Source organism: Barbus barbus (assembly GCF_936440315.1).
Source record: "Barbus barbus genome assembly, chromosome: 36".
NCBI lineage: Eukaryota > Metazoa > Chordata > Actinopteri > Cypriniformes > Cyprinidae > Barbus > Barbus barbus.
The window spans coordinates 21,561,978-21,581,485 of NC_136714.1; the positions used below are offsets into that span (position 1 = coordinate 21,561,978).

The window sequence follows — 19,508 nt, forward strand, 5'->3', positions numbered from 1 at the left end:
GCGAGACGTATTTAGTTTTTCATTGACACAAGTTTCATAAAAGCTGACACATGCAGAAAGTGTTTTTGTTAACACTGTTGCCACATGCCATTTTTTGTTACTTGATTTACAAAATATAAACCGCAGTATTTAACACAACAGACAATTCATTCATATAAATAATAATAAACAATAAAAGTCATATTTTAGAAGTATTAAAGTATTATGATAACAGTATCTGCACGATTAGCTATGGATTCTGTTGTTTTTCCTGCACGATCTAATCGAACTTTCAGCTCATTAATTATTCATCGGCACGTCATTATGGGAGGGTTCAGGACCCGGAAGTCAGATGCTGCTGTTGAGTCACCTCTGACTGGTAATATCCAGATAGCGGAAAACAACTAGAGATGATGCTGGAGAGCTTGGCATCTTTGAACCGTCCCAGAGAGTGAATAAATGCGTTTTTCAATTAGGATATCTCCTTGAGCATTTGTGCTTTACTTTACAAGACTGACGTTTTATCAAAATGATGGAAGAAATTGACAGATTTCAAGTGCCACCAGTAAATCCAGAGATGAAGCTGCTGGTAAGCTCTCACAACACAAGTTATATACATGATATTATTTTTGACCGACAGAAATGGCTGTTTGTTATTAGCTGTCCGATTCGTGGTTGATACGTTCTTTTGAATCGGAGCTTTTCAATGAATCGGTCTGCGCTGTTTATTGAGATTCAGTTTGAATCGGACCGGAAATCGCCGAGAACCAAACGAGTGCGCTCTTACTAATATAATTTGAGTGATTATGTGAAATTGTTACTTTACAAAATCAAATAGCATAAATGTTACAAATGAACTGCACTGGAGTGTGTGTGTGTGTGTGTGTGTGTGTGTGTGTGTGTGTGTGTGTGTGTCTGTCTGTGTGTGTGTGTGTGTGTGTGTGTGTGGTAATATCAGGACCACACAATGATACATTATGATGAGCCAAACCAGTCCCTTAAATTGAATTAGAATTTCTACATTAAATATAATTCAAACTAAAATTACAAGACATCTGTAGAATTTAACTTCTAAGAAAGCACACAGATTGTAATACAATACAATCCAGAAAGTACATGACTCGAGTAGATTTGAACTCGTCAACCCAGTCAGACAGTAGGAGCAGACACATACATCTAGAATTTCCTGAATGTCTTATTTGTTTTAGAGCTTGTGTAAACACATTGATTTTCAGTGAAGTAAGTATGCTTTAATTCAGTTAGTAGGCCTGCATTATCTGCAGTGTGCACTTTAGAATATGCTGGACTAGTGAGATATGGTCTGGAGTGATAATGTCATTCCTTTTTCATTGGCGCCCCACTATTCCCAAAGTGCCAAAGCCCCAGCTGTTGCCCTATACAACAAACTGTGTTTTCTCATGCTAATTCATTCTTCTGTGGGCAGAAAAGAACATACACCCACTGCAATATGTCTCCTGTTTTTGAAAGAAGAATACACCTTCCTTTTATGAATTTACTAGTTATTGGCTTTCTGATTTGTTGTACTTTACACAGATGAAGATGACAGTCTATTAGGTCACATAAATAAGGCTAGTAATGACTAGTTTTAATTTCAGAATGCCATGTGGATAAAAGGAGGGCAGCAGTAACAGTTAGCTACCCCAGCGCTTGACAGTTTGCGGTGACTGTAATTTTGCCAAGTAGGCCAGTTTCCAGGATCAACATCTTTTGTTGGTTCTAGAACATCATTCCTGTCGAACAAACATTGTCCTGACGCAAACCCTAACCAGTAAATACCCCTTAAATCAGTGGGAAATTTAAGAAGTAGATGGAACCCATCCCTTTTATTTTATATAAATAAATAATAATATATAGAATATATTTGTTACTAATTATATATATCAGTTGGTTATTGTTGGTATTCTGATTAACCACTATCATCTGGATCACGCTTTGCTGTGATTGGTCCAGAGTACATTTTGTCATATAATCCCACCAATCCTTTTCATTGCTTCAGCTGTGTCAGCATTCACTCATCTTCATCTCCTTCATCAACCAACATCACCAAAATGCCATATTGACATGACATGTGGTCAGAAGGGGCATAAAGATCCTGGAGTTCAGATCATAAGGTCCCACATGATGCCATTAATCTATATTTAATCTATAATCTTTTCGTGTTGTTAAAAATTGACCTTCTCATTGACATTCTTGAGGACAAAATTAGTCCTTGTGAGAGATTTTACAGAGACCTACAATGTATCAATGGATTCATCATGGTAATCTTGTTTTTGATGTGTTTTTGTGGATGTGCGAGACTTGCACTACTCTAGATCAATGCAGACTTGCATATGTGTTTCTGTTCCTATAGATTTCTTATCACTTTAATCTTGTAGATTAGCTTTAAACAATGAGACGAGAGATTAGGGTTGCATCAGATTGGGTTCTGTATGCTCTGAGGCTTGGTTTTCTCCAGTAGACATTGCATAAATTTCACGGGCAGTTGTACATGTAGCTGGTGGAATATGCATGACTTTGATGTTGTTCTTTGTGGTGTTGCTCTGAGATTTGTGTAGTCTATGTAGTCCAACAAAGGCTGTCTGGAAAGCTCAATAACATCGGTTTACTCAAGACAGTCCTTTGTAGACCACAAAGACAGATAGCATTTTTTAATTTATGTTGACGTGAAGCATTACCTTGCTTTGAAGGTGTGTCCTAAAGCTCGAAAAAATAAAAATTACATTGGGGATGAGCAACAGCTGGAGATGAAGATGAATCACAATGTACTTTATGTCCAGAATATGATTAGATGCTTCAGTAGCTAGGTGGTATCCTGCTGGGCTATTACCCACAATCCACCGCTGGTCTCTTTAGCTGGTGCTGAGCTTAAAGTGTTTGTGAGAGCCCTGCCAGGCCTACAGCTGGCACTATGCCATGACTGAATCAGTGGGCAAAGAGGTTTCCTTCAACAACAAGTCTACTTCACGTTTGTTCCACAAGTAGATTTCTTTGTGTTGTGGGTCATTGTTTTACATAGTGACCCTCAAAAGGTTTTAGCATCATTTAGTCACTGCTAACATGAGCTAAGCATGTTTGTTTTGTTAATGTCAGACATTTAATATTACATTTTAATATTTGATATTGCTGATAGGTGCTCAGTGAAAAAGTTCTGAAATGGTGTATATCTAGGTATATCAGTGTTATTTTAGTATTATTTATGTATTATGGTATGATATATTATGTTTTTGTAGTTATTTGAATTAGGTTTCATTTTTATATTTTTTGTTTTCATGTTGATTTGAGTAGTTTTGCTATGTGCTATATATATATATATATATATATATATATGCATATACAGGGCTCCAAACTGCGACTAAAATGCATTTGCGACCAAAAATATTAATTTGCGAGTGAAGTTTTTGCTGAGGTCGCCACTGGCGACTATATATAATTTGCATGAAAGGACTTTTTTCCCGATTGTTTTGCGCTCACATCTTTTGTTATGTTCACGTATTAAACTTACATAAGACGATGCGCATCAAAGTTTTACTGAAAAGAGTTATCTTTTCTCGTCTCTGCCGCACACAGTCTGCTGAACGCAGTGAGAGAGACCTGAAAGGGCCTGTTTAGGCTACACCTTGTCACTTCATGCATTTTCTCTGATCGGATATCTATATGATTTGTTAAAACGTTTCCCCATTTACACTTGGCCACATAAATGTGTCTTCGCACAACGGATATAAATCCGTTCTTCAATTCCCGCTTCATATGCAAATATAACGGAGTTCACGTCAATGAAAGCAATGGATAATTTTATTAATTATCGGCTAATTTCAATATCAAGAGAGCGCGCGGCATCAGCACTGGAAAGATAGGCTAGTCTCGCTACTTTTAATGAAGAAGATTGTGTGTTGAGCGTCTGCGGCTTACTTTCTGGTTCATTCAGTTTGCGCGTCGCTTGCTGAAGAAATACTCCGCTACTCATCCGCGGTGATGCTTGTTGCATTGCGCTGTCATATCTGACTATAACATGCCATATAGCCTATAAAACGCTCTCACACGTCTATTATTTTAATATTATGGGAGGAGTAAAATTACCATATGTGGTTTCAACAACCAGATGCATTTACACTTGTCCGGTCGATCTTCTTATCGAGATCTTAGTCTATATGCTGTGTTCTGTTAATGCATGGACTTCCTGTTATTTGAAGCGCACTTGCCATCCAGTAATCGCAAAAAGCTTTGTGCTGTCTTACTTTATAATAAACAAAGTATCAGCTTTAAAATGCTACGAAATTCAAATGATGCGGTTTGGGTGCTCTTTAATGCGGACGACAAGCGCACACTTTCGGTAATATAAACACCAGTACCCCGCGTCCACACGGTCCGTGTATGCGTCCGGATCGCGCGAGCGGAGAGTATCGCACTTAATGCGCAGGCGCATCTCTTTAGCACCTCAGTTAAAGCAGCAAGTGAACCCATTATATATTTCGATTTACTACTATAGTATGAAATGAACATGATCAAAAGGTAGGCAATAAGAAAGCCTATAGTACAACTTACTGAAATGTTTTATGTAAAAGCTCATTGTTTCAAACTGAGGAAATGTATAAAGCTTGTAAACATTGCATTGTAATACATTTACCTCAGAATAACCACTCAGTGTCCATAAACTCATCAGTCAGCTAGAAAAATAACTATAAAGAGGAGCGTTTTGCTATATTCATGCGCTGTTGCATATTAATATTTTTACTTATTCTGTTGTACATGATTCAACTCCTCCTATAAAATTGCATTTTACTAATGAAGAAAAACAGACTGAATGTGTGAAAGACGTGACAACATTTATAGGATGCACTGCACTCAGTTGCCAAGTGATGCTTATGGTCCATGATATTGGTACAGATTCTGTGTAACGAACAGTTCTTTGTGACTGTACATTTCAAGTTGTAAAAGACATTTAATTCACACTTTAAGTGAACCTTAGTCCCCCGGTCGACCTGATCATCTACAAGATGGATTAAAATGCTGATAAAGCCTAGAAAAGATAAGACATAAACACATGACAAAATGATTGAAATGTTAAAATAGGGGGGAAAAATAAAATGATAATAATAAAATAAACCACTTTTATTCTGTGGCACCTAAAAAAATAATTTGGCGCCTAAGTTTTTCTTTTATAGGAGCCAATGGCTCCTTACTCGATTTTTTTGTCTGGAGCCCTGCATATATATATATATATATATGCATGCATACATAATGATACAAAAAATCTGTCAACTTAATATAGAAATTCAATAATGTTAAAGATACAATTTTACAAATGTTTTATATTTTATTAGTAGTGTTTCATTTTTATATTTTTAGTCTTCACTTTGATTTTAGTTTTAGTAGTTTGTGTGCTATACTCTTTTGTCCTTTTTGTTGTATTTTTTCCTAAATATTTCTATATAGATTTTTAGTAGTCTATAGTAGTTTATATTACTTGAATATATTTATTATATATTGTATTATATTTTATTATATTATTTGAATATATATATATATATATATATATATATGTATGTATATGTGTAATTTTTTTTGCTATGTTTCTATATCAAGTTTATCAACTTGATATAGAAACAATATTTTATAGATACAATTTTACACTTTTATAGTATTTTATTAATACTGTTTACACATGAAATTATATAGTGGCCCTTATATTTTCAGATTAAGTTTATCATCATGCTTGGGTGTCTGTGGCATCAGAAAGTTTGAAAACCCTTGCGTTTCACAATTCACACCATTCTATCTACTGACCAGATTGTTTGGTGTCTGTGGTTTGATGTTTCGGTTAGTTATCTGGTGTCATGAACTTCACCAAAAACATAGCATTGCTATAATCGTATGGCTCTAGGGGCTCATGATGACGGCCCAAAGACTCTCAGATGGCCACATCCAATAAAAGCAGGCTTTTTAGGTCATAATAGGCGCTCTGTTGGCAGAGGCAGCTTGGGTGTGCTGTCAACATTCCTCCCACAAGCTCCCTCTGTTCTGCCTCTCCCTGTCCCGAGTGATGTCACAGAGCTCTCCGACCCTATGTATTGAAGGCTGGAGCAACAAAACATGCCTGGTGTCATTTGAGCCAACGATGCAGGAAGTACCAGCCGGTTACTATGACAGCTAGAATCTCCCTCCTTTCATCCATCTCTCAACCAAGTAGCTGTGCAGAAAAGAGGCTGTGGGGAAAGGAGGGTGTGTATTGGCTCGGACTTTGAGTAGTAATGAAGGATTATTGTAAATTTTATATTGTACAACAAGACAGTGAGATTTGTCTATCCATCTGTCCAACTGTTGTGCCATTATATTTCTAAAAGAAATGAATAAAGAATCAAGACTTGCATATTGTAAGAGACCTTTGACTACTAAACCTATTTTACTGGACTCTCATACTTTTAATTTTACACTACAGTTTTGTTCAGAAATTTTGTCAATAGATGTTTTGGTAACTCTTTGCGTTAATTATGCCTTGTAATGCACCTTATAATGCATTTTACAATCTCATGAATAACTGCAACCAACCAGAGAGGGCTTAGGTTAAGCCAGGTTTGTACCATAGTGTATTATGTTAGCTTTTTTTTGCCATGACTATAGACTAAATAATATAAAATAAATATTTATTCATTATTATATAAGGCAAGACATACCTAAAATGAACTAATAAATTAATTTATAAATTTTTCTTACTTCCCCATTGACTACATTAAGAATGACAAAATATTTTTTTTACAGCATTACAAGTTTCCTAATGGTTTAAATATGCAAATAACACATTATCTAATTAAATATGCACTAATAATATAATATATTTCCAGAAGAGAAGTCTGAACATTGGATAAAGCCAGGTTTTTTTTTTTTTTGTTTTTTTTTTTTTTTACAGATGAAATTTTGGATATCTCTTTTTATCACTCCGTTAATCAGAAAATACTGTCAACCATCAGAAAAAAATATTTTCATGTTTTTAGGAAAAAAACCTTTGATAAATTCAGGCAAAATCAGGATTAATCTGATAATAACCAGTAGCTTTACAGTACATTGGGAGTTTTCGACTACATAGTTCCTACATCTATCTCTGCTCCCAGAATCAATAAGTTGCTGGAGCACAGCTGTGAAAGCAAATCTGAGACGTTTTGAGAGAGATGTATTAAAATGACCCGTTCCGGTGACATTGTGCTGACTTGTGTTATTTCACCCAACCCCAGTAAAATCAACACCCTTGAGACACAGCCTGCCTCGCCAGATGCCATTATTTACAACCAGTCCGATTTTTGTTGTCTGTTTTTCATCAGCACACTGAGCATGCTTGGAGTTTTGTACCAGAGGGATCCTTTCTACATTACACAGTCACGGATTCAGATTTGAAAGGGTTTTCTAGATTTACACTCTGAAACCACAACTTCCTCACAATCCATTTGTCAACTAGTCAATTTTGGAATTGTATAGTTTTCACATTGCTAATATCTAGCATCTGCCCTGAGAATGTAGTGTTGCATCTACCTGATAAGTGTGATTGTGTTTTTGTCTCCAGGATCCTGCAGGAACGTCCACTTTGGAGGCTGAAACCGGAACGAGAGAATCAGAGTCAGTCGCCATCAACTACAAGCCCTCTCCTCTACAAGTGAAGATCGGTGAGGCACTTTAATCTGATGCCATATCGTCACCAGTGTAATTTGTTCATTTGAGTGTAAAAACGACTGTATTGATTTTCCCACTTGATATTGTGATTGTGAAGCATACGGTTTGGAGCGAGAGCTAAGAAGCGATTAGCAGTAGGCCGTGTGAAATGGATGACTCTGGTTTTCGATAAGCAGGAGTGTAATGAGTCTTCAAGTCTGAATGTTTCTCTCAGATAACGTATCTACAGCTTTTTAAATACAATTGTGGAGCCTTTTTGGGCTCTCCTTTTCTACAAAGAAATTTGAAACATGAGCATAATTCATTTCTGTGTAAAAAAATCTTATATAATATATAATATAATATACTTCATATAATATAATGTTATATCCTTATATAATTTGTCACGTTTCAAAAGCATCTAAATAGTCATCCATATTTTGGACCATCTTTTTTAATATTAAAAATAAAAAAGTTTTAATGCGCAGTTTCATTTAAAGCAATCTACTTTACTTTGTGTCACTGGTAATAATTTAATAATTAATAGAATAATTTAAAAATGTGTAATTTGGTATAATGCAAAATTTATACATTTATCATTTATCAACAATAACATTAAAATTATTATTGGTAGTCTGTTACCAACCATGCAGTGTTATACTATTGCAGAATTTATTAATATGATCTTTTATTGTATATTATTTTTGTGTTTAAGTTTTATTAATGTTTTATTTGCTTTTATTTTAATTGAAAGTTTTTTAAAAATATTTCTAATTAGTTTATTATAAGTTAATTTATTTTTTATTTCAAGTTAGTACTATTTCAGATATTTAAATTTCAGTTATATAAAAGTACTATTTCAGTCATTTATATTTTAATTCTGCCATTTCAATTACTTAAAACAATTTTCAATCATCATGGTCGTTTGAGTTTTCCCTCTTTTCCTCGCTTTCCTTCGGTTTTAAATAGCCTGCAAGCGCCATGCACATCTTACATTCACTTTTAAATTAGCGGCGGTTCCGTATCAATTGTTGTTTGTTTTTAGTTTGTTTGAGTTTTCCCTCTTTCCCTCACTTTCCTTTGCTTAAATAGCGTATAAAAGCATTGTGCGCATTTTAATTTCACTTTTATATTCGCAGCAATCCGGCGTCAATTGCTTGAATTCAATTCAAGCAACAACAAAATACAACGTAGAACATAGAACTTTTATCAACAAAATGAATAAAAATACACCACGCTATGCCTAATATAAAATAACAAATAACTTACACAGTTTAAATAGGTATACAAAACTTAGAACGTTATTATCAGCATAATGAATAAGAATGTTTGGAAGGACGGACGACATACACCTTGATGCAAAATAATGGGGAAAAAAAAAAATACACAGTTTAAATAAAATAAAAATCAGCAAATACTATGGAACCAAATAAATGGGAAACGAATGTTTAAAAAAACTTCCATTATCCAAAATCCAAAATATTTTTTAAAACAGGTGCTTTTACATTTCGTTTTGAAACCCTTCCGCCGTTGTCTTGTCTTTTTCACCTCACTCTTCGTGTCAGTCAGCTCAACTGATAAATGAAATCTGATCTGTGATGCGCGACTGTTGTTCGTTCGGTGTACTGCATTGAGCATCCGCGTTCAGTTTTAATTGTAGTGTCCTCTAACTGAACTAAATTAATTTTATTACTATAAAAAAACTAAAAGACAGTGCCGCGGTGGGCAAGTGATGTAACCGGTGTTGCAGCTTAACACCGGTATCACCACCAACACTGTCTATCACAGCAAGCCGAAAAAGTACAACAATAACAAAACAGTATGCTACAAACTAAGTTATATAATGTAATTAACATAAACGAATAAGAGGAGGCAACACTGAGGAATCAAATAAATAAAGAACAATTAAAGAAAGCCTCCATAGCGTAACGTGAGATAAACAGCAAAGACAAAACCAACATGTTCACCTTCTCTGGTTTAAGAAGCAGTCTTTTATTTTACTTTCACTTGAAAACCAAATCCTCCATCCTGTCCGCCATCCTTTCATCAGTATTTTCCTTACACAAAGAGCACTCACTGAAAGCGCCTCTCTCACTCTCATCACATGATCAGAAATCTTGAAAACAGACCATGCACTGGCACAAATGCGACCACGTCAAATTTTTAACTCGCACATAACTATCGGCAACGGTATCGGCCGATATCATTCTGAATAATCGGTTATCTGTATCGGCAGAGAAATTATATTTAAAATAAAAATTTGTCATCTTCCCCACAAATAACAGGAAAAAACAACATTGCTTATTGCTCAGCCCTCTCTTCCGCCGTCTCTCTCTCCTATCCTGCATCTGTATCTCACATCACAGTGTTGCTTGGTTAGGGCATCCTGAAATATAGCAGTTGCTGTTGTTAATTAAACTTCACTTTACAATCCTCCCTCTGACAGCCTTATTACTTGTAGCACCGCAGAGAAATCTCACACACACACACACACACACACACACACACAGATCAGTGTGTGTAAGTCACGCAGAAGTCAAGCTCAGACTTCACGCCTGAAGAAACAGTTCTACAGCCAGAGAACCACGCAGAATGGAGAATATTAATAAGACTGTTGTCTCAACGCATTATAAAACGTTGTGTGTTGCCATGGTATTTATCTGGATTCAAAAGAACTGCAGTTTATTACATTTATGCAAGGAAGACTCAGTCTTCAGTATGCAAATTAATATGAGAATGAAGACCAATAACAATTCTGTATGCAAATATTACGATCGCACCATCGCTATTGGTTGCATTTTTAATGCTGAACGTTCTATTAATAGAAGATTTACAATATGTCATTTGTCTTGAATTTGTTCTTTTGGTAGAGAAACAGCGAGAGCTTGCAAGGAAGGGCTCGGTGAAGAACGGAACTCTGGGTAGTCCAGTCAATCAGCAGCCCAAGAAAAATAACGTTATGGTCAGAACAAGGTGAAGTAATAACTGAGAAACACCACAGAATATATGTTTATTGTCCCTTTTTTGTCCAAAAAACTAATTTATGGCCTCATAATAATGGTTGATTTGTTTAGTACATCAAAAATATGAACATCAACAACATCAAATCCTATAAACAGCAGCTTTATTTGAAAGCTTTCCAGAATGTTAATTAGTGTTAGTGCAGTCTCTATGAGGACTTCTGCCATCCCATCAGTCCCTAGTGCCCTGTCAAGATTAGCTCAAATGCGAGGAAACGTCCGCAGGCCTGGTTTAGAGCACAGCTTTAGGCCTAAAGATTAGCTGCACACAGGCCTGCTTATTTTAAAAGCCTGAGGGCCAGAGATTAACTTGTCCCAGAAAGGAGGAACAAAAGATGATCTTCACATTCAAGCTTAGATGTACATGTTTGATTGAGCGGGTCTGACAGTCTCTTCCATTTCTCTACTCTTATTACAGGTTGGTTGTCCCTAATAAAGGCTATTCATCCTTAGACCAGAGTCCAGATGAGAAGCCGCTTGTAGCACTGGACACTGACAGGTATTCACACTAAAACATAATTTTATTATTCTCTGGGAAGTGCTGTAGAATTCTTTTGTGAATATTTCTGAATGCTTCACTTCAAGGGAAGGATTAGAATGTATCAAATGCAGAGAAATGGAAATAAATCCTCTAATTAAAGCTTTGTGCCATTTTCCTAGCAGACGCAACCCCAGCCATCTCCATCTAAAAAGGACCTGACATTTAATCAAAATACCAGCTAATTTTAAAGCGAGTAAAGCTGGTGCCCTTCAGACTGGCATGAGAAACTGGCAAAGCATAAAGGATTTAAAATTAATTTGCTTTCCTGAAGGCAAAGAGAGACAAAATTAATCAACATTTGCTCTTACAAAAAAAAAAAAAAAGTCACTTCAGAGATTTTCTCATCCATCACAGCAGAGACCCCTATTAAATATGAACAAAATAGTCTAGAAACGCATGTGTCATTATCTGGTTCTGTTTTGCAGTACTTTAGGAAGCACTTTCACTTCAAGTGGACATATTCTATACTTTTTTGCTATTTTTCCCCTTTAAGTAAACATGATGTAAAAGTGAAAACAAAAAATGCAATAATTTTTTTTTTTGCTTATTAACATAATTTTTAATGATTTATTTTCACATGACCATTGTCTTCCCTCTCTCTGATCCTAATAATTAAACAGTTTTTTTTTCACCTTTAATATTTACACTGCCTTTCAAAGGTTTGAGGTCAGTATTTATTAATTTTTTTTGGAAGAAGAAGTCTCTTACGCTCACAAAGGCTGCGTTTATTTGAAAAAAATACAGTAGAAACAGTAATATTGTGAAATATTATTACAGTTTAAATTACCTGTTCTATTTCAATATATTTTAAAATGTATTTTATTCCTGTGATGCCAAAGCTGAATTTTCAGCAGCCATTACTCCAGTCTTCAGTGTCACATGATCCTTCAGAAATCATTCTAATATGCTGATTTGTTGCTCAAGGATTTTTTTGAATTATCGTTATCCGTGTTGAAAACAGCTAAATGTTTTCATTTCTAAAAAGAAGTCCTGACCTTAACTTTTGAACAATAGTGTATGCAAACGTGAACTGTGATGCATTTTCTTAATGATGTGTTCTGCAGCTTCCTTTTCATAATTAGTGAATTTTATTTAAAAAAATAGTGTAAAAAAGTTTTTTTTAATGAAATGTTCCCTTTAATCTGTATAATATAGTTAATCCAAAAATTAAAATTTTGTCATCTCACCCTCCACTTGTTCCAGACCTGTATAAGTTTCTTTTGGACACAAATGAAGATATTTTGAAGAATGTTGGTAACCAAACAGCTTATTGACTTCTACTGTTTGGTTACCAACATTCTTCAAAATATCTTCTTTTGTGCTCAACAGAAGAATGAAACTCATAGATGTTTGGAACAACATGCGGGTGAGTAAATTCTTGGGTGAACTGTCCCTTTAAGGATTCCTGACTATGACATGCTCTTAGTGCAGAATCACCATTTACAATATAATTCTAGTCAGGATTTGCCTCGTCTCTAAGTTTCCTGCCCTGAGAGTTGGAAAAAAAGCAAGAAAACATGTTTGTTGACAAAAGTCCAAAGCACTTGAAATCATCGGTATCATTTGTGTAGCCTACACCCTTCTGTAATGAGATGTGTCACAGTATGTGTTCAGCCATAATAGCGTGGTTGCTGTTTGGTTCAGATGATCAGGCACAGCGTGCAGCGTCTCACACAGATGGGTCTCTTAACTTAATGCTTTCTGTGCTGCCAGCTGTCTGCTGGATCTCTGTGACTTCAGCTGCCTGCAGTTGTGATTAAGTCATGATTTAGGTCGCCCATCGTTCACTGTCTCTCTGGTTCTATTTTTCCATTTCAGCCTCGCTGTATGTAACACTCATCCCCTGACATTTAGTACATACGCCCACTGTCTGTCACATGCTCAGGCGTTCTGTCTATCACATGCTTGTACTCATTCTTGGAGAGCTCAGCTTCATTAAAACAACTTGTAATTACCGTAGCAATCAGCAGAAGGCTCCAGATTGTCACTGTTGGTTTTTCCTGATAAAATAATTTGGCTGAAATGTCACCATCGCATTTTCTCTCTCTCTTGCTCTACTGTGACTAAAAGTCTCTTTTGTAATTATTCAAATTTGTCTAATATTACTACAATCATCATAGCGCATGTTGAAAAATAAATGAGGGAAATCAACATTCAATATGGCAGATAAATTTGAAATACATCAATAGATCTGTGTGCAGACTTTATTTTATGTCTTTGAGTCATTTCTTCTCGAAACTGCTGCAGAAGGGCTGATTTCATTGGTCTGTAGCTGTTTGTCTGAAATAAAGGTGCCCGTTTGTGACTGTGTACTTCCTGTTATCTTTTAGTGACGATGACTTCGATATGTCAAGATATTCATCATCTGGATATTCCTCAGCTGAGGTGAGATGTCTAAAGGTACTTATGCATTGAAATAAAGCCACTTTACTATTTGAACCCTTTGCCATCTTGTTAGACTTACACTGGTCTCTACAGTACACAATTAAAATAAATTAACTGCTAATTCAGTGGCAACTTTACAGTAGCCTCAATATTTATTTTATTTTATTTTTCATTTTATTGTTTAGTTAAGTAATCACACATTTTATTTTTGTAAATTATATTTTTAGATTTTTATTTTATTTTATATTTCATTTTATTGTATAGTTTAGTTTAGTTATTTATTAAGTCATCACATTTTTTCTAAAGTGGCTTCTAAGAGGCTTTAAAGGTTAAGTTTAGTTCACCTAAAAACTATGCAGGTGCATCTCAAAAAATTTGAATATCATGAAAAATATATATATTTTTAACTTATTTCAAAAAGTGAAACTTTCTTATATTCTAGGTTCATTACATGTAAAGTAAAACATTTCAAAAGTTTTTTGTTTCAATTTTGATGATTAGAGCTTACAGCTCATGAAAGTCAAAAATCAGTATCTCAAAATATTAGATATATTTACATTTGAGTTTCATTAAATGACCATCCCTACAGTATACATTCTGATCTTACTTGAGCTACGGAGAAAAATAACTGGATTGTTGCTCAGTGGTCCAAAGTCTTCTTTTCAGATAAAAGTAAATTTTGCATTTCATTTGCAAATCATGGTCTGGAGGAAGACTGGAGAGGCACAGAATCCAAGCTGCTTGAAGTCCAGTGTGAAGTTTCCGGAGTCAATGATGATTTGTTGGGGTGCCGTGACGTCTGCTTGTGTTGGTCCATTGTGTTTTATCAAGTCCAAAGTCAATGCAGCCGTTTACCAGGAGATTTTGCTGACATCTGCTGACAAGCTTTATGGAGAAGCTGATTTCCTTTAGCACCTCCCCACAGTGCCAAAACCACTTCCAAGTGGTTTGCTGACCATGATATTACTGTGCTTGATTGGCCAGCCAACATGCTTGACCTGAACCCAATATGGAATCTATGGGATATTTTTAAGAGAAAGATGAGAAACAGTCGATCCAACAATCCAGGCGAGCTGAAGGCTGAATAGTGCCTCATCAGAGCCACAGGCTGATTGCTTCATAACACACTTCATGCTGGAATTTGTGCTAAAGGAGCCCCGAGCAAGTATTGAGTGCATAAATGAACATACTTTAAAGAACTTTAACTTTACTTGTTTGCAAATCCTTTTTTTGATTGATCTTAGGAAATATTCTAGAATTTTGAGATACTGGATTTTTGACTTTCATGAGCTGTAAGCGCTAATCATCAAAATTAAAACAAACTAAACTTTTGAAACGTTTTACTTTACATGTAATGAATCTAGAATATATGAAAGTTTCACTGTTTGAAATAAGTTACAAAAAAGAATGAACTTTCACGATATTCAAATTTTTTTAGATGCACCTGTATGTCTATGCATATAAATTCTCTGATAACTAACCATTTTGTTATTTTTTTTTCTTTTGCTACAGCAAATAAACCAAGACTTAAACATCCAGCTGCTGAAGGATGGCTACCGATTGGATGAAATCCCAGATGATGAAGACCTTGATCTCATCCCCCCAAAATCAGTCAACCCCACCTGCATGTGCTGCCAAGCCACTTCCTCCACAGCCTGTCAAATTCAGTAACCCCAGCCTCCCTTGAATCCCCCAGTCCCAACCTTGTGGGTTAAGCTCACAGTTAGCACCCTCAGCGTAGATTAACTACTAAAGAACTTAAAAACAATAGAATGGGTGTATTGAAATGAACATAAAATAGGGAAACATGATGAATGAAAATGCACAAGTATGTAACTGTCATTGGTTCCTCCTATGGTAGGACGCGAGTCTTTGTATCACCAGAGGGCGCTAGACTAAGGTGTGTAGAGCTGTAAGATGCGTTGGGGTGTATAAATGCATGGTGCAACATTAGAAGAATACAGCTGCTCAAGTATCTTTTAAAATGGAACAAAACTGAACATTTCATCTTTCTATAGAACAGTTTTCCCAACCTTTTTTGTCTTAAATATCCTCACAGTCCATCAGAAAGGGCCCCTTTACACTAAACGAGAAATGTGTTGCTTTTAACTTATATAATAGGCCTACTTACTTGAGAAAAAAATGCTTGAAGAGTAATGTCTTTTGGCAGCCCTAATGATTTAATTTTTATTTAAACTCAGTTTCTGTTTATAGGTTTATCAAAGCAAAATCAACTTTTTTCTCCTTTTTTTGGGATTGACTGCTCTAGAATATCCACTTTTGTTTAGCTGATGTTTTCTGATGTTATTAGGACAGGTGTGCTTGTTTTCTAATGAAAGGGAGTGTATAGTGAGCAGGTGAATTTGTTTCTCAGATCATTTTCATTGCAAACTTACATATTAATATATTATGAGTAGCTTTGTAGCAAACACTAATGAGGGGAATACTCTTAAATTGAGACACTGATCTGCTACGAAAACTGACAGCAGATGCAATTAAGTTAGGGAAATCTCATTGAATAGTAAAGATGTGTTTACTAAGAGACTTTTTTGAACATATTTTTTGTTTATCATTAGGTTTCGGTCAGAGTTGCTGCACACAAACTCAACAGACTAAGGAATTGTAATCATTAAAAATATACCTCTACATAGGACAAACAAGGTAATTCGGTACAATTTTCTGATTCAGTGCATTTCATTTTGGAGAGCTCTTTGTTTTGAGAACTGTTGCAATTTATTAGGAAGCTTAGAAAGCTTGTGTTGATGTACTTGAAGATAATAGCAGCTGCCAGATACATATCCTATAATCTCTGTCATTAACAGGACAAAAATACTATATATTTAGTTAATCTAGTTTGTGCCAAAATGCATTGTTTCTTTATTTTATAGCTGGAACAGGCCTGAAATGCCTATGGCCTGCATTCAAAATAAATTTTACACTAATTTTAAAGTGCAATACCAATTTGTGAGACATTAAGTGTAGTACTCTGGAACAGGATGCTCTGCGTTTGCTGTTTTGCTTCAATTTGATGCCTTTTCTTACACACGTCTTTATAAATTCATCTCAGCTGTTTCAGTCAGTGGCCAAATCACGTATGATAAGCAACATTGAACACTCATAGTATGAAGGTCCTTGCATTGATTTGAAGATTGTACTGTTCTCTACAGTATTTGTGTCTTTTTGTCATGCAACTGTTGTTTATTTTGTGCAACTTTCAGAGCACCTTATTATCTTGCGTGTACGTCATCAGCCAGTTGCCATTGCCAGCTGTAATTAAGAACATAACCTTAGTAACACTCCAGTTTTCATCTGATTTGGCAAATTAAGAGAATCTATGAAGAGAGATTACAATATAATAGTATAGTAATGTAATATTTTGTTTTATACACTACTGTCTGTTCAAATGTTTGAGGTCAGTAGGATTTATTTTTTCCAAATAGTTTAATTTTTTTCAGCAAGAATGCATTCAACTGGCAGTAAAGACATTTATAATGTTAAAAGATGTCTTTTTCAATTAATTTTCTGTTTTAACCCCCCAAAAAAATAGAATAAGAAAATAATAACAATAACAAAATGGTTTCCACATAAATATTCAACAGCACAACTATGGAAGCTTTTTTCTTCCATGAAAAAAATAAAAGTTAATTGCGACTTTTTATCTCACAATTCTGACAATTTTATTGCAATTCAGATTTTTCTAGCAATTGAGTTTTTTTTTTTCCTCACAATTTAAACTTTTCTTTCAAAAAATTAATAACTGAGACATAAATTCATAATTGTGAGAAAAAAGTCTGAATTGTGCGATTACAAAGTCGCAATTACTTTTATTAACTACCTGTTGTTGAAACAAGCTTCCACCGTTTTCAACACTTGCAGCATATGAATAACTTGCACTTTGAAATCTATATTCAAATAGAAATCAGTTCTTTTAAACTGTATTTTACTGTATAAATGCAGTCTTGGTGAGCATTAGAGACTTCTTTCAACAACATTTAAAAAAATCGTTCCAACCCCAAACTTTTGAACACTAGTGTGGATCTGATGTATGAATTGACAAGCTTTTTGTTTTGAATATTGTGGATCAGTATATCATTTTAAAACTTGTTTAGAACAGTGTGATGACATTAGCCAGTTACATAGTTTCTTTTTACTGCTTCTCATATGGATACAAAACACAACAACTCCCCAAGCCCATATCCCAAATGCTTATATATTCATTATATTAATATGCAGACAAATATCTCATGCTACACTGCTATGTAAAGGTGCATTCACCCAGTATTTTTGTGTATGTTGAGGTGTTATTGACACCAGCATGAGCATTACACATGTTTTCATTTGCCAATGCCATTGTTAATTTATTCCACAAGGGAAAATGTCCAGTTATGGCCATGTTTCAGTGGTATAGCCCTTAGCGTAGCAATAGTTAAACTACAGAATGCCTGTTCAGTAGACTTACCGTAGATATGTTCAATAGATGGAAAATTCAATGGCAAGTTCTCTTAAGCCCACCGTCTCTAAGCTCTCATGCAACTTTACAGACGTGCCGTAAGACTGTAGTGATGAATGAAGATGTCTGTCATCCCCTGTGTCTCTGCTTTGGTTATTTGGTTCAAAATAAACACTCCCTTGTGTAACGCCTAATTCACTTTCTGTTACTACACTGAAGTAGAACATGCCTTAAGTCAAGCTATACAATGGGTCTTGCTATTTATTGTCAGTGGTATGTTTTTAATTTATTGATGTACAGGATTTTGTTCAACATTTTGTTTTTTGTTTTATTTTCTTTCCTACGTTTTTCCCCCTTCTGTCGATAAATATGATTGTAAAGACATGAACAGTTTCCATAGCAGTATTTAATAATGTTTGTTGTTCTGTGTAGTGAATCATATCAGTAAATACATCTGAAATTACAATTGCAACACCCTTGTCCTGCGTATTATTATGCATATGTCCACTCAAAAAAAAAATAGTGCTATATAGCACTAAAAGTGGTTCTTTGGCTCGTAATCATAGGGGAACCACTTTTAGTTCTATATAGCACCATTTTGTTTTAGAGTGTACACTACCAGAAAAAAAAGAAGAAATTAATTTTAAAAAATGCTTATGAAATTAAATTGTATTTGTTTGAAATATTTTATTTGACTTTTGTTTAGTTTTATTTTACTATTTTTTTTTTTTTTTTTTTTTTATCGTTGAATTGGAGGAGATAGTGAAGAAAAAGCAGCCAGCAAGTGTCCAACAAAAATGTCAACCCTTTTCAGCTACTCTGAAGGTAAAATGAAGGTGATGTGAGTATTATATTATACTAATAGGAAAATAGCCATAAAACAGAATGGGTAGGTGTGTCAACTTTTGACTGGCTCTTTCCTGTCTTCAACCACATTTCTTCCAATTTTGGGGTTTGGACTTCAGTGACTTACTTTTACTTTACTTTTGTCATTTAGCAGACGCTTTTGTCCAAAGCAACTTATAAGAAAAAGTAACTAAAACTAAAAGTTACAACTACCACATATTTAAGAAAATAAAGAAATGAAATAAAATTGACACATGCATATAACAACATTTCAATACTAAACATATAAATGAAAAAACTCAAATAAAAAGCGATACTTCTATTCCTTGCCGGTGTCCCTGCCCGGTAGAGTTGATGGTCTTTACACTCTTCGGTCTTTACACTAAGAAGGCTTCACACGATGACTGCCGCGACCGCTGCTGCGGTATAATAACTTTTTTATACCAATCCAACAAATCACCATTTCAATTCAGCTGGACCCACTTTCCTGTTTATCAACTAAAAATGGCCAAGCAAGTGCACACACTGACAAGATACGCGATACAGTACGAGACCAAACGCGATTTCAGCACCTCTCAACACAGTAAACAAAATAAGCGTTTAAAACAGGAAATTGTAACAACTGGAA

The 19,508-nt window shown here is 35.0% G+C and overlaps 1 protein-coding gene across 2 annotated transcripts; it reads left to right on the forward strand.

The window, feature by feature from the left end:
* The first annotated feature begins 329 nt into the window (after nt 1-329).
* LOC306856417 (protein FAM219A-like) lies at nt 330-18,504 on the forward strand. 2 transcript variants are annotated; one of them, XM_079395698.1, is made up of 6 exons: nt 330-568; nt 7,553-7,652; nt 10,509-10,611; nt 11,077-11,157; nt 13,530-13,599; nt 15,097-18,504. In XM_079395698.1, exons 1-6 carry the CDS (start codon nt 509-511, stop codon nt 15,253-15,255), a joined length of 573 nt encoding a protein of 190 aa, XP_079251824.1. In that variant the 5' UTR covers nt 330-508; the 3' UTR covers nt 15,256-18,504. The 2 variants fall into 2 exon arrangements, with proteins under 2 accessions (XP_079251824.1, XP_079251825.1); XM_079395699.1 differs by having other exon boundaries at nt 334-568; nt 13,530-13,584.
* The last annotated feature ends 1,004 nt before the right edge of the window (nt 18,505-19,508 follow it).

What these genes read in the sequence shown, in the direction of transcription:
- LOC306856417 (XM_079395698.1), top strand. Translation starts at nt 509, where the DNA reads ATGATGGAAGAAATTGACAGATTTCAAGTGCCACCAGTAAATCCAGAG. An exon ending in GTAGCACTGGACACTGACAG is followed by an intron (nt 11,158 to 13,529) that starts GTATTCACACTA and finishes GTTATCTTTTAG; the next exon opens with TGACGATGACTTCGATATGT. An exon ending in CTGAGGTGAGATGTCTAAAG is followed by an intron (nt 13,600 to 15,096) that starts GTACTTATGCAT and finishes CTTTTGCTACAG; the next exon opens with CAAATAAACCAAGACTTAAA.